The sequence below is a fragment of the Phodopus roborovskii genome, unplaced genomic scaffold (genome assembly GCF_943737965.1).
Source record: "Phodopus roborovskii unplaced genomic scaffold, PHOROB, whole genome shotgun sequence".
Lineage (NCBI taxonomy): Eukaryota > Metazoa > Chordata > Mammalia > Rodentia > Cricetidae > Phodopus > Phodopus roborovskii.
This window is the reverse complement of record NW_026126482.1, coordinates 2392301-2406131: the sequence shown is the minus strand read 5'-3', so window position 1 is coordinate 2406131 and position 13831 is coordinate 2392301. Positions and strand designations below refer to the sequence as shown.

The window sequence follows — 13831 nt, the reverse complement described above, 5'->3', positions numbered from 1 at the left end:
ATACCCTACCCCCTACAAGGGGACCAGTCATGTTTAATGCTCGGCAAGCAGTACACTTGCCCTAAGCAAGAAGAAAAGTTTGTCACCTACCACCAAATGTCAACTCTAGCCGCAACCCACAGAGCAGAACATTTAGGCTATCGGTGAACTGTGTGTTGCTCCATGGATGACATAAGTGGGGACTTTATTTCGTTCTTTACTTCCCTGTGGGCAGTTGAGTGTGAAAACATGACACCGTCATACCTGATCCTGTACAGGAGTCATGTCGTCGCTCCCTGTCAAATCCCCAAATTGAGGGACATCATCTGCCTGTGTTTCAGCTCCTTTCTCCTCTCCAAACATTGGGAACAAAACTTTATCCACCATATTCTTGAACTCATCGTCAGTCTTCATGGAAAAGAAAAAGCAAACAGAACATTGAAACCGACAGACTAACTGTAAAAATGTGAAGAAAGGGTCAGAACTCTCTAAGCCACACTCACCAGGTCATCAAAATCTTCCATTTCTAAGCTGAAGTCATCAGACTGGGCAGTCCCCTGATTGCCGAGTTCAATAAAGCAAGTAAGACATTGAGAACGAACAGACTAACTGTAAACCTCTGAAGGAACGGACATCTAGGCCACACTCACCAAGTCATCAAAGTCTTCCATGTCTGTGTTGAGGCTGTCATTCTTCTGGCCAGTTTTCTTATTGTAGAGTTCTACCTGCTTCATAAATTCCTCCCATATCTGTCTTCTGAATCCGTCTTTATCCTAAAAACAACATTAGTGACAGTATTTCCTTCATGTTAACTCCACACACATGCTGAGCAAGTAGACTTGCTGTGACAGATCAAGAGCAGCCCTGGGACCTCAGAACCCTGCAGCATTGGCTCTCCACACCCTGCATTTCAGCAATGCAGGCCACCTCGTGTTCATAGTACACAACTCTAAGCAGTTCCTTGGTGGCAGTTGACCCCCTATGACCTCGCTTATCCTCCAGTGCTCCTATCAGCAATGACTAGTCCTTCTGAGATCCCTTTGGGCAGCTCCCATGTTACCAACCTGCTTATTTTCTATTGGCTGCTCTTGCTGTTCAGCATCCAGGGAGGGATCAGGGGATTCAGCAGCTGAGGCCACTGTCAAGCCCAGGATGACCAGGAGCACAGCAGGAGTCATGTCTCAACACCTGGAGGTGAAAGGAGAAATCCCAGTCTGCATACTTCAAAGTTACTAGAATGTTTCCTTCTTGTAGAGAATAAGAGGACTTCAAGGGCTGAGGGACACTGCACACCTTCCAGCTTATTACATAGCAGGAGTTACCCTGTGCCTTGGACCTTCCCTTCTTGAATGATAACAGTGTAGCCTTTTATAGAGGACCAGGGAAAGACAACATCTACTCATCCCTCTGACATACAGTTGTGACTGTGCCTCCTGAGTCTCTGCTCACTGACTCAGAGAGGAAGGGATTCATAAGGTCATGCCACCAAAAGCCAGAGCCACTAGTGTGAGCGGAGTAAAGAGGAAGGGGTTCACAAGTTCATGCCACCAGAAGCCAGAGCCACTAGGTGAGCAGAGGAGAGAGGAAATGCTCAGCTCAAGACTTTCTAGTCTTGCATTGAACTCCTCCCGAGAAGATATCAGGTTAGGGGCACACTGCTTGGCATTCCTTCTGAACAAACAGGCAAGAGGTTTTAACTAGGGTTGATATGGGGAAAGGTGATCTTAAGTGAATGGGAAGCACTGGGCACGCCTGCCGTTGTGCAGGGCACTAGCTGTCACTCCCTGTGACCAGGTCACTTGTACTTGTACTCATAGGGACATAGCACTAAGTTCGATACCCAAGGGGCCTGGTCGGCTCTTTTGTTTCTCTATCCATCCTCCTCTGCGCCTCTACCAAGGCTCTGGATGGTCAGATTTCCTCATCCATACTAGGTCTGCCTCATTCTCCAGGGAGTCTCTCCAGAGCTCACCTCCAGTTCCCAATCTACTTTGGAAGAGCCAGGGCCTCACCTGAGATGTCCGATGTTGTACTTGTGCACTGACTCAACTCTTCAGTGGTTCCTGGGGATCCAGAATCTAGCCCAGCTACACACTGTTCAGTTTTTAAAGCCCTAGTCTATGAAGATCCACCCAACAACCCTAACTCCTTTATGATTGGGTGTGTTGGTGACAGCATTGGGCCCCAGGCTCTATCACTCCAGGTGTTTACAGAAATCTGGTCTCACCCTGTCCTGGAGGACAGAGTGATGTGTTGTCACAGTGCACTGGGACGGGGGAGGGGGTTGTGCAAAGACCCCTTTAAAAAGAAGGCATGGAATAAGCCTTGAATCCTGGGGTCATTTGGTACCCTGCTATTGTGCTTTGTTTAAGAAAAAAAAGTGTTTCCAGATAATTTTGAATGGATTTTCAACCTAACCGTAGTTTTAACTTTGAATAAGAAACTCCCTGGAGTAGGATGAGTTAGGACATTCATGTTTAATGTCTCCTGGTGAGAATACAGACCCTAGGATACTTCTCCAGTGTCTGGGTTGAATCCTGGTGGCTCTCACAAAGAAAAAAAAAATATTTAGGGATGGGGCTTAGAAAGATGACTCTGCAATTAAGAGTACTTGCTGTTCTTGCAGAAGACCCAAGTTCAGCTCCCTGGACCCACGTGGGGCTCCCAACAACCTTTCCTTCTAGTTCCAGGGAATCCAATACTCTCTTCTTGTCTCTTTGAACATGAGACACACAAATAGTGAAGGGAAATGCATGTATACACAAAACAACATTAAGTAAAAGTTTTTCAGACAAGAGAACAGTTAGGTGAAGGCTGTCTTGACACAGAGAGGAGGTAGTCAAGGGCAAATCCTTGGGGGGGACAGGGCATGAAAGGAGCGGATGGAGATAGCCTATGATGCCTCCACCAGTTATACATCCTGCCTAGTCTCCTTGCTCAGAAACACTTTGACCTCTCATTTATTTCGCATTTATTTAGCAACCAATTCCTCTTTCAGCAATCAATTTATGATATATGACTCAGTTGCTAAAATGCCGTGTTAATAAGTGGGAAAAGGTATATGAGAAATAAGGAAAAATTTCAGCTGATCTCTCTGGGTTTTGCTATATGGAAAACCAGTGTTCACCTTGAGATTTACGTTGAATGCATTTCATGAAACTCAATTTTAAAATGTGAGATAAAGGGAGCTCGAGAATGTTTTAGGTAGAAGATAACACAGGTACATAAAAGTAACTACTAACTGCTACAATCCAGGACTTAAAAACAGGGGTCACCAAGAGAACAAGGCCCACCATATCAGCTAAGCAGGGCTCACATGGGCTCTCAGAGACTGAAGAGGCAAGCCTAGGCCCTGCATATGTCTGCATCAAGTGCTGTGCATCTGTTATGAATTAGATGGGTGTTTTTGCAGGACTCCTATGAGTGCTTTTGACTCTTTTCCTTCTATTGAATTGCCTTGTTCGGCCTCAGTATGAGTTTTTGCCTTGTCTTACTGTATCTTGCTTTGTCCTCTCTGGATGTCATCTCTTGGATCTAGGGAAGAGGTGAAGGGGGGGAAGCAGGGAGGAATAGAGGGAGGGGAAACTGTGGTCAGGATGTATTGTATGAGAGAAGAATATATTTTTAATAAAAAAAAACAAGGTTCAGAAATGTCCCTAATCATTATGATTTTGACAATGACATAAAACACATTTTCATTACAGAATTTTTTTTCAAGGAAAAAAGAATCTTGCCATTTCTGCAACAATAATGAATATTTTTTGCTTATTCAATCAAAATGAAATCATAGTTTATGTATTTTGTACATATCATAATTTATAGGTTTGTTTTTTCTGACTGAGATTCACTTGAGCACCACCCAGACGCACCATGTGACATGGCACCCTTTACATTGAGTGACACATATATTGTAGGAAAGTCCCATTTTAACTATTGTAGGCATGGGACCCAGAGGCACTAGCCCCTTAGAAAGCCATTCACAGTGTTAAATAATGGGCCTGCAAGATACATCTTGGATGGTAAACACATCTTCCTGAAATGCTGGTGACTTGAACGAAAGGAACTCCATAGTGGAAGGAGAAATCTGACTGCTGTATGCTGTCCTTTCGTATCCATACACACACCCTTCCCCAAATTTCAAATACATGAATAAAAGATAATGTTCCTCAAATAGAATAAACTAGGTCCCAACATCATGTGTCCAACTTTCTTACTTTTTAAGGATGTATAATATTTATTACGTAGTGTAGTCGTTTCAATGAGATGTCGCCATATTCTTGGATATTTGGTTCCTAGTAGGTTTCACCATTTGGGTATATTTAGGAGATCTGGCATTGCTAGGGGAAATATGTCACCAAGTGTGGGGTTTGAGCATCCAAAAGCCATGCAACTACTTCCAGTGTGCATTCTGCTTCTTGTTTGTGTTTTGAGACGTGAGCTCTCAGCCACGGCGCCAGCTGTCGTATCTGCTACCTGTTGTCATGCTGGCCCTTATTATGAACCCTAATCCTCTAAGATCATAAGCCCCAAAGAGACCATTCCTTCTCTAAAATGCCCTGGTAATGCTGTTTTATTACAGCAATAGAATACTAACTTATAGAGACACCATCCCCCTCCCCCCTGCTTCATTTCATGAACATGTTTCCCATGCAAGTAGGAAAAGAAGATACAATACTTGTATCCCCTACATTACAAAATGTGGACAAAGTCTAAATTTGACCCTTAGAATTTGTAATGCAAGAAAAGCAGTTATGGATGTTCAAGCAAGAGGGAATAAGCCATTATTGTTGCTATAGTCATTGGGATGCCTGCTTATATAGAAAATCTGACAAATTATACTGAGCTCATATTAGTTAGTTTGGACATGTAAATCTTGTGCTAAATCCATCTCTGTAAGTCTTTGTAGCATCCTGTTTCAGCCAACAATTCTCCAACAATGCTATTAAGTCAGTTTAGCATGAACATCTACCATTACTTTCTGTTAATCCTCTCTATCTGTTCAAGAGATGTTTTCTCCACCAATGCTCCAGGTTATGTCTCCTCACATGGCCATCAGCAAAAATCCTGTAAGTCTTAGTCAAAATCCCCTTCACCCTGATGCTTCTGAGCAGTGTTTCATCTACTGAGTCTCCATCTGCTCCTTGCTATAAAATTTACATAACCACAGATACGTGACAACAAGCACCTTCTTGCCTCTCACGCAGGACTCTAAGCAAATGACTTCTATAGCTATAGCCTAGTCCTTAGCACAGTTTTCCTAGACATTTTTAGTAAGTAATTAATTCTTTAATTCCTAGATATGCCTTGATGAACAATCAAGCCCCAATTTCTCTAAAAAAGTAGTTTCCCACCCTTTCCTTTTCCTGTGCCTCACTAACGCAGCAGACAATCTAATCAAAGGAAGAGCATGTTCTTGGTGATCATAAGTCCTCAATTCCTAGAACTTTGGGAGTTGTGGACTGCTTCTTCTGGTGTATCATGACCCAAGAAGTGAGTTGGAAAAGCAAATGATGAATGATACCTGGAGGGTGGACAGTGAAGACACTAAAGATCAGCCTCGATTTCTGAGTCCAGCTGACCCAAATGCTCTGTGTTTGTTCTGTGGGAAGGAGAACAAGAGTCTACTCTACTAGATGAAGAACCAATGGCAGATCAAAGAAATGATTAAAACTAAGTTTATAGTAGTAAACCATTGAATTTATTTGGTTACTTACTGAAACTTAGGTGAACGGCTATTTGACAGAGAATGAGAGATTCCAAGTACCCATACCATACTACTGAAAAATCCCACAGCACCCTGGGTGATAACTGTCTTGGAATGTTCCTTTAAAATGTTTGAAGTTGTATCACTACAATTGGTGTAGTGAAGAGCTGAATGGACAATAGATAGACAGGAAGTGGTTAGACAAGACTTCTGAGGACAGAAAGGTCTCAAGGAAGAAGAGAGTTGGAGTTGCCATCTAGATGCAGAGGGAGAAGATCTACAGGAGGGGAGTTAAAAGGGCTAATTAGAAACAAGTCTAAGCTATAGGCAGAGCTTTCATAATTATATCTCTCAGTATCTTTTGTGGCCCAAGGGGGGAAAAATCTGTCTATATATAAGCTATAAAAACTGCATTTCTGGAACTTCCTATACAACTTGGGGAATAAGAGTTATTTACAAGTTTCAGAATGTTTCTGAAACTTACAAGATTCACAAGACCCCTCCCTCAAGGTTCTAAAAGCCATACTCAGCTCAAGTTGCAAGCTTGTTCTATAATTAGTGGCTATCTGGTCTCAATTTCAACAAGTCATATTATTACAATTAAGCCACAAGATTCTCCACACAGTGCATGAAGGTGGGTATTTCTTTAAGAGAGAATAGGAGATGCCAGGGATGGTAAGGCTTTAGAACTCTACAGTTTTGAAGTATCCTCAGACACCATCAGACTTTAGATGACTTTCTGAGAAGGTATAATGTTTATGTTAGAACATTACTGGCCTTAACCCCTAAGGTGAAAGAAATGTTCTAGGACCTTGAATGGCATCAAATGATACAAATGATTCTGTTTCAATTTTAATTCTGTTTTGTGAAACTCTTTACTTTCCAACTTATTTTATTTATTCATTATATTTATTTTATTATTCATTTATTTTACATTCTGGTCTCAGTTATCCCCCTCCTCTCATTCAAGTACCCCCCATGACCTCTCATCTGCACCCCATCCAGTCCTCCTCCACTTCATTTCAGAAAAGGGCAGGCCTCCCATGGGTATCAACAAAACAAGGCATATCAAGTTTCAGTAAAGTTAAAAGTCCTCCCTTTATATTAAGGCTGGGCAAGGCTACCTATTACAAGGAATAGGGTCCCAAAAGCCAGTAAAAGAGTCAGAGATAGCCTTTTCTCCCAGTGTTAGTAGTCCCACAGGAAGACCAAGCTACACAACTGTCACATATATGCAGAGTGTCAGGTCAATCTCGCCCAGGCTCCCTGGTTGTTGGTTCAGTCTCTGTGAGTCCCTATGAACCCAGGTTAGTTGATTCTGTGAATTTTCTTGTGATAGTCTTGATCACTCTAGCTCTTACATCCTTTCTCCCCATCTTCCACAGGATTCCACCAAACTCCATATGGTGTTTGGCTGTGTGTCCGCATCTGTTTCCATCAGTTGCTGGATGAAGCCTCTGTGATGACTAGGCACCAATCTGCTCACAGGATATGACCAGTTCAGGCTACATATCTGCTATTACTAGGAGTCATAGCTGGGGTCATCCTTGTAAATTCCTGGGAAATTTGTGTAAGGTTTTTACCTGAGCATGAAATGCATCCCCCTTTCCAGTAGTCTCTTTCAGTATTCCCCAACTCCCTGGACACACCTGATTGATGATGTTACCATCCCCACCCAACCTCAGTCCTGTCGAGAAATCTGGGCATCTCCCCATGGATCCTCCTTGTTACCTAGTCTCTCTGGGTCTGTGGATTGTAGCATAGTTATCCTTTATTTTACAGCTGATACTGATTTATGAGGGAGTACATACCTTATTTGTCTTTCTCAATCTGGATTGCTTCACTAGGAATGATTTTTTTTTCTAGTTTTATGCTTTTGCCTTCAAATTTCCTGGTGTCCTTGTATTTAAGAGCTGAGTAATACACCGTTGTGTAAATTCACCGCATTGCCTTATCAATTCCTCATTTGAGGGACAGCTAGGTTGTTTCTACATTCTGACATTACAAATAAAGCCTCTATGAGCATAGTTGAGTAAGTGTCCTTGTGCTATGATTGAGTATCTTTGGGGTATATGCCCAAGAGTGGCAACATCAGGTCTTGTGGTAGATTGATTACCAGGTTAAAAAAAAAATTCATCTATGCAGCAGTCCTCTTTGCTAACACAGATGAGTATATCAATGTTTCTGATTCTCATGTTCAAACATTACAATGAATGTCATCATATACATATCTTCATGACAATTGACAAATATTTCCATGAATTGGTTTATTAAACTGTAACAACTTACTGGAGAAAAGAGATACCCTTGATCATATGACTCATGATATCCATTTCCCCAACATTTACAAATAAACTAATTTCATCAAAGTAGCTGGATAGATCCAAAATTAACCTACAAAATATCAGTAGCCCTCCTATATACAAATGACAAGAAGGCTGAGAAAAGAAATTGGGGAAATAATACCTTATTTAAAAAAAGCTTCAAATAATATAAAATACCTTGGGGATAATTCTAACAAAAAAAGTGAAAGACTTGTGTTTTAAAAACTCTGAATCTTTAAAGAAAGAAATTAATTACTTAGGATATAAAATAGATCTACAAAAAATTAGACTACATAAGGTACAGATCAGGAGAGATGGACTGCAGACTCAATGAATGCTTGGAGATATTTCCTATCTAAGGCCCACTATTAAAGCAGAAAAATATGAACTGAATAATTTGGCCAAGATCCTAGAAGGAGACAAGGACTTGAATAGTCCAAGAGAATTATCATCTGGAGCTGAAAGAGAGTTGGCTTTGGTAGAAAAGAAAATACAAGATGCACTCTTTAAAAGAAATGCTTAATAAATGGGTGGGGCAAACCAAAGCCCCCAGAGACAGATTGCATAACGCCTTATTAACATTCAGTTTTCTCAATGCTAATGAGAAAGGAACAACAGCTGCCTAGAAACACCGAAAAATAGAAAAAGCTTCTCAGTCAAATCAGCCTGTGTTCTTCAAAGATGTATTGACCATAGACTGGAAACCAGGATATGTGTTACGCTGCAGAAGGGGTTTCGCTTTTGTTCCCATGAGAGAAGAAAAGCTATGGATATCATCAAAATTAATTGAGAGTTGATTAGAATAGGAGGAACCTCTTGATAAGAAGAAATTATAGCTCATCCACCGATATGACAATCCTACAAATTGTTAGGAAAACTCATAAGGGTCATGACAGGGTTCTGTTTTTTGCCTTCACAGGAAAATAGAGATGACTATCTTCCGAAATCAAAAGACCTTGGACATCTAGAAACCTAAAGAAGAAGGGAAAGCTATCCAGAAAAAATTACCAAGCTAAGAGAAATCTGACCTATGGTACCACGATTCTCTGAAGGGTAAAATCTCAATACCTTAATGTGATCTGTTACTGCGATCTCCATATTTGTTTGGGAGCTGTGTATTACTTTCAAAGCTATTTTCATTAAAACTGCAAGATATTATTATTTCAACATCACATTTATCAAATTATAATCAAAGGTAAAGATGATACCAACTTGAGCGAGGATGGGAGGGGTTCAAGGAGAGGTAACAGAGGGGAACTGGTGTGAGAGAGCAGGGGAGGGAGAGAAAACGATGTAATTCTATGTCAATTAAAACAAAACAAAACAGAAAACAGAGCCTAAGCCTTCATCAGAGGCTATAAACAAAGGAACTATTCAGCATATTTTATACCTTAGTGGTGCTGGATCTCACAATGAAGTGAGGAGGGGGGAAGGGTAGAAACAACAAATAATGAGGAACATGAAGGCAGGGACTCACAACCTACATACCAAACATGAACTTGATGTGAGATCCTCACACAGAGCCTGTGTTGGAAGGAAAGCGACTTCTTGACCTCTGACTAGCATGCTGACACCTTAATGGAATGACATGTTTGCTGACAAGTCACACCAGTCAATGAAAAGGCCCACGCTCTTTTATCCAGCTTTCCCAAGAAAACCCTGTGAAATTTTCTCTTGTAAGACCATCACCTACTCCTTAGGTGAACATTGTTTCTCTACAATAAAGCATCGCTTAATTTAAAAAACGTCTGTCCTTCAACGTTTTCATAAATACTCAATTTTGGTGATTTTTAACCTTCTTTAATCTTTCTCATTCACTTCTTTGTCCTGCTGAAGTCTAAATCCTTCTTATAAACAAGGCTTAAGCAACAAAGGCATTTTAATAACGTGTGTGTGTGTGTGTGTGTATGTGTGTGTGTGTGTGAGAGAGAGAGAGAGAGAGAGAGAGAGAGAGAGAGAGAGAGAGAGAGAGTTCGTTCAGATGTGGAGGTCAGAGGAAAACCTGTGGGGGTAGTTTCTCTTCTCTCACTACAAGATCAACTCAGACTGTCAGCTAAGCAGCAAGTGATCTTATCCACTGAGCAGCCCAACCACAACCTATTTGTTATTATTTTATTTATTATTATTATTATCATCAGTATTTTGCCCATTTGGGTTTAAATATAGCTACTTACATGAGCATGAGTGAGGGGGGTTATTTTTGTTTGGAGCAAAAACAACTCAGCATTTGCTTAATCATTGAAGAAAATTAACCCCCCCCCAGTACAAGTACCCAGTAACGCTCTAGTTCCTTCATTCAATTCCAGTGATCTATGTGTCTGCTTTGGTGCCAGTACCATGTTCCTTTTATTGCTATGGCTTTGGAATATAAACTCAAATCAGGGTTGGAGACACTTCCAGAAAAAAAAAAAAATTAACTCTGGATTGCTTTGGTTATCCAGGGCCTTTGACGATATGCGCTTGAATTCATTTTGCAATTATTCTATTGAGAACTTTATCTACTCATTAAAGAGTTTGCTCTAAAGTGTTCTCTCTCTCTCTCTCTCTCTCTCTCTCTCTCTCTCTCTCTCTCTCTCTCTCTCTCTGTGTGTGTGTGTGTGTGTGTGTGTGTGTGTGTGTTTAGGTTTGATTGGTTTCATTATCAGTGATATTGTAATATTGGCTTCAGAAAAGGTTTGGGCACATTTTTAACTTGTGTATTTCATGGAATAATTGAATTTCAAATACATTTTTGTTTATTCTGAAAATTTCATACATGTATATAATGTACTTTGATCATGTAGCCCACATTCCCTTAGTTCAGATCTTTACCGTTCCCCACCACATTCTCCCTCCTCCCAGAGTCATCTCTTCTTAAGCCCTGGTACCCCACTTAACTTCTCATCCCCAAATCCTTTACCATTGACTTCTCGTAGAATTATTTCTCAGGCAGTGTCAAGAACTTTCAGTCATTGAATAGGTGGAAATCTCTATGTGTCCTGCTGTCTTTGAGGTTACTCTCTAGCCCTTCTCCAATACCAACCCACAGGAGTAGCCAGAGCCAGTGGTTCATAAGGAATCAGTGAGGTTCTTGAAGTTTAACCCCTCCTTTTCTGTGGTTAAAACCCGTTTGTTGCAACGTTGTAAATACAGATACAGATTCTATTACAATAGTCACCAGCTCCCACATTCCAATGAATGAATGAGAAAGCAGGGTCACAAAGCAGGGTAAAATGACATCAAATTCTGATTTCTCCTTTACCGCAAAGCAATGTCTATGTGATAACCTAGGCACACAGTAACTCTACTCACACACCATCCCTGTAGCCCCTCACGTAGGACTAAGTCCTTACTCTAATCTCACGTCTCTTTCTCGTCCCTGATGACAATAACTCTTCCTTTTGTTACCTTCCCAATGTAGACACAGAGTCTTAAACTCAAAGTTCACCACCCAACTCCACGCCTTATGGAATTACCTCCCCTGTTGAGTATGCAGGTTGTAAGGAGGAAGTGGTCAGAATGAAAGCAGCATTGTTTGGGTCCTGACAAGAAACACTGATCTTCAGGGGTCTGTACATCGCTGTCTATCACTCAGAGAATTTCCATGACCCATGAGACTGGACCCTAAGGGAGATGGACTCTGTAAGACTAAAAAGATTTTATCAACAGGAAAAGACATAGCGATAGAATCGTAAGAACACACCTGGCCTGTTGAATTGGAACAACCCAGGTGTGGTTGCCCAAAGATGAGGAGTTGTTGGGGCTTCTCTCAGATCTATCAGCTGCCTATACATTTTCTCATACACATTCTTCTATTCTTCCTGTCTAACACCTTCATCCATTACAAGCATTGAATAAATCACTCACCGGGTATATGTCACAAAGTGTACTTCCTTTTAATGCTAAGCTACAAGGAACTTCCCTCACATTCTAAAAGCTTGAGCAAGTTAAGTAGGTGCTTAGTAGCATTTATATACCAGTGACACTCTAAAGACCTGGGTAGGCAAGAGACATTTCCCCCTGCGAGAATGAAGAAGCTCCTCCTCAGCATCAAGAGGTCCTACTGTAGGACGGGCTTTTGAAAGTGATGGAGGATTTCGGTATGAGAAAAATATGTATAGTTTCTTATTTTCAAAACGTTTGGGTTTACCATCTCCTTACTATGTGACACTGGACTTCCCTTCACATCAAAAGTGTTACCAGTCTTGGATGCTTCTCCATCTTTAAATAACAAGGAGATTCCAGTTGTCTGCCAAGGTGTGGGGTTAACTGGTCTACAACGATGTTACTAAACAGGTCTGTAATCTTCTGAGGCGTGGGACCCTGCTACCAGTAACCTTTCCTGGAGTAAAAATAGTTACAGATGCTATTTTTACAGATGCAACAGAGAGGCGCTCTGACACCAGAATGACTCTGTAAGCCAAGACCCAAATCTTGTCAAAGACAAAATTCATCAGGACAAGAACAATAACCTACTTATGAGGAGAAGTTCTCACTGGCTTCTGGAAGCCAATAACTATGGTCTTGGCTGCTCCTAAAAATGGGGTCTTTCTGATACTTTGGAAGGAAGGATCACTCTCTTATAACAGGACTCTAATCCACAAGGCTTCGTATATGTGTATTTTTCATTCGCCTTTTCTTTTAACTATAGACATTTGTAGTCCGCCTTGTTATATAGATATATAAAGGTATTCAGGTCAGGCATGGCATGGTAAGAAGTCATAGAGAATGCATTTCAGGTTGACTGGGCTGGAGGTGGCCTAGTGTGGGAGCTTCCAGTAACACAAGGCCCCAAAAACAGCTACTGTGGAGATTGGGTAAATGTTGGCAGGGCCAGAGATATGCATGGTCAAGGAGTCACACCTCATAGTGGCAGAGGTGAGGCTCAGCACAGGGGTGGTTTAACAGAGAACCTGGGAATGATTGAGGCCAACTGTAAGTGAGCAAGGACCTATAGAACCAGCTTCATTTGTCCCCCGTGCATGGAAGTTTCCTCAGTTGAAGAAAGCACTACAGAAGTCATTCATAGAACTGAGGTGAACTATGGCACCAACTAGGAGAAAATCTGAGTCAATGTTTTCAAACTCACATTACAGTCTGTGTACCTGTGGGATGGGATAGGAAAGAATTCAGCATCTGTTTGCACATGCAGCTTGGTTACTTCGTATTTTAAGTGTCTTGTGTTTGCCTTTCTTCCTAACATGTCTGGGTTAGTTTCCCTCCATAACTGCTTTCTGCTTCCTCGAACCAGAATAGCTGCTAAGGCCTGTGCCTTCTACCTCGCCCTGTAGACCTGTGTGAGTTTTCTTCATCTTTCTGCATTCACAGAAGTCTTTCACCCTTCATGTTGTCTTTTATACTAGTATCACTAATTCCACTTTTGAACACAAAATTTAACACATAGGTATATAAAGTACTGTCCGTGCCACTGTCCTCTCCAAAATTACTAGTCTTAAAGGGTGATTATTACATAGACTGTTTCCTCTACTGTCACAGTGTGTTGACAGTTGGATAGGAAATGTTTTTCAGACAGTGGCTGGTGCTTAGGAGAAGAGTAAGGATAGTTCCTGTGGTGATGTATATCAGTCCCTGAGGGGAAAACAACAACTCAGCTCTATTACTTTGTCCTCTACTGATGATCGCTAAAGCCCCCATTAAAAGGGGAAGGGGAGGAGAGGAGAAGGAGGAGGAAAAATCTCAGTTAAACCAACAAGAAGAGGAAGATGAGACAAAGATGAAGAACCCATGTTGTCACAATGCAGGAACACATTAAAAACAAGAAAAATATGTTCCAAAAATCAGCCATCTCAGGCTGGCAAGATGCCTTCTGCCAAGCCTGACACCC

The 13831-nt window shown here is 41.3% G+C and overlaps 1 protein-coding gene across 1 annotated transcript; it reads right to left on the bottom strand.

Moving 5' to 3' along the window:
- Nucleotides 1-237: 237 nt before the first annotated feature.
- On the bottom strand, nucleotides 238-1158 carry LOC127229403 (trophoblast-specific protein alpha). The gene is made up of 4 exons (XM_051194532.1): nucleotides 1044-1158; nucleotides 624-752; nucleotides 483-536; nucleotides 238-387 (listed from the first exon to the last, which is right to left on the bottom strand). Exons 1-4 carry the CDS (start codon nucleotides 1155-1157, stop codon nucleotides 238-240), a joined length of 447 nt encoding a protein of 148 aa, XP_051050489.1. The 5' UTR covers nucleotide 1158.
- Between the last annotated feature and the right edge of the window lie 12673 nt (nucleotides 1159-13831).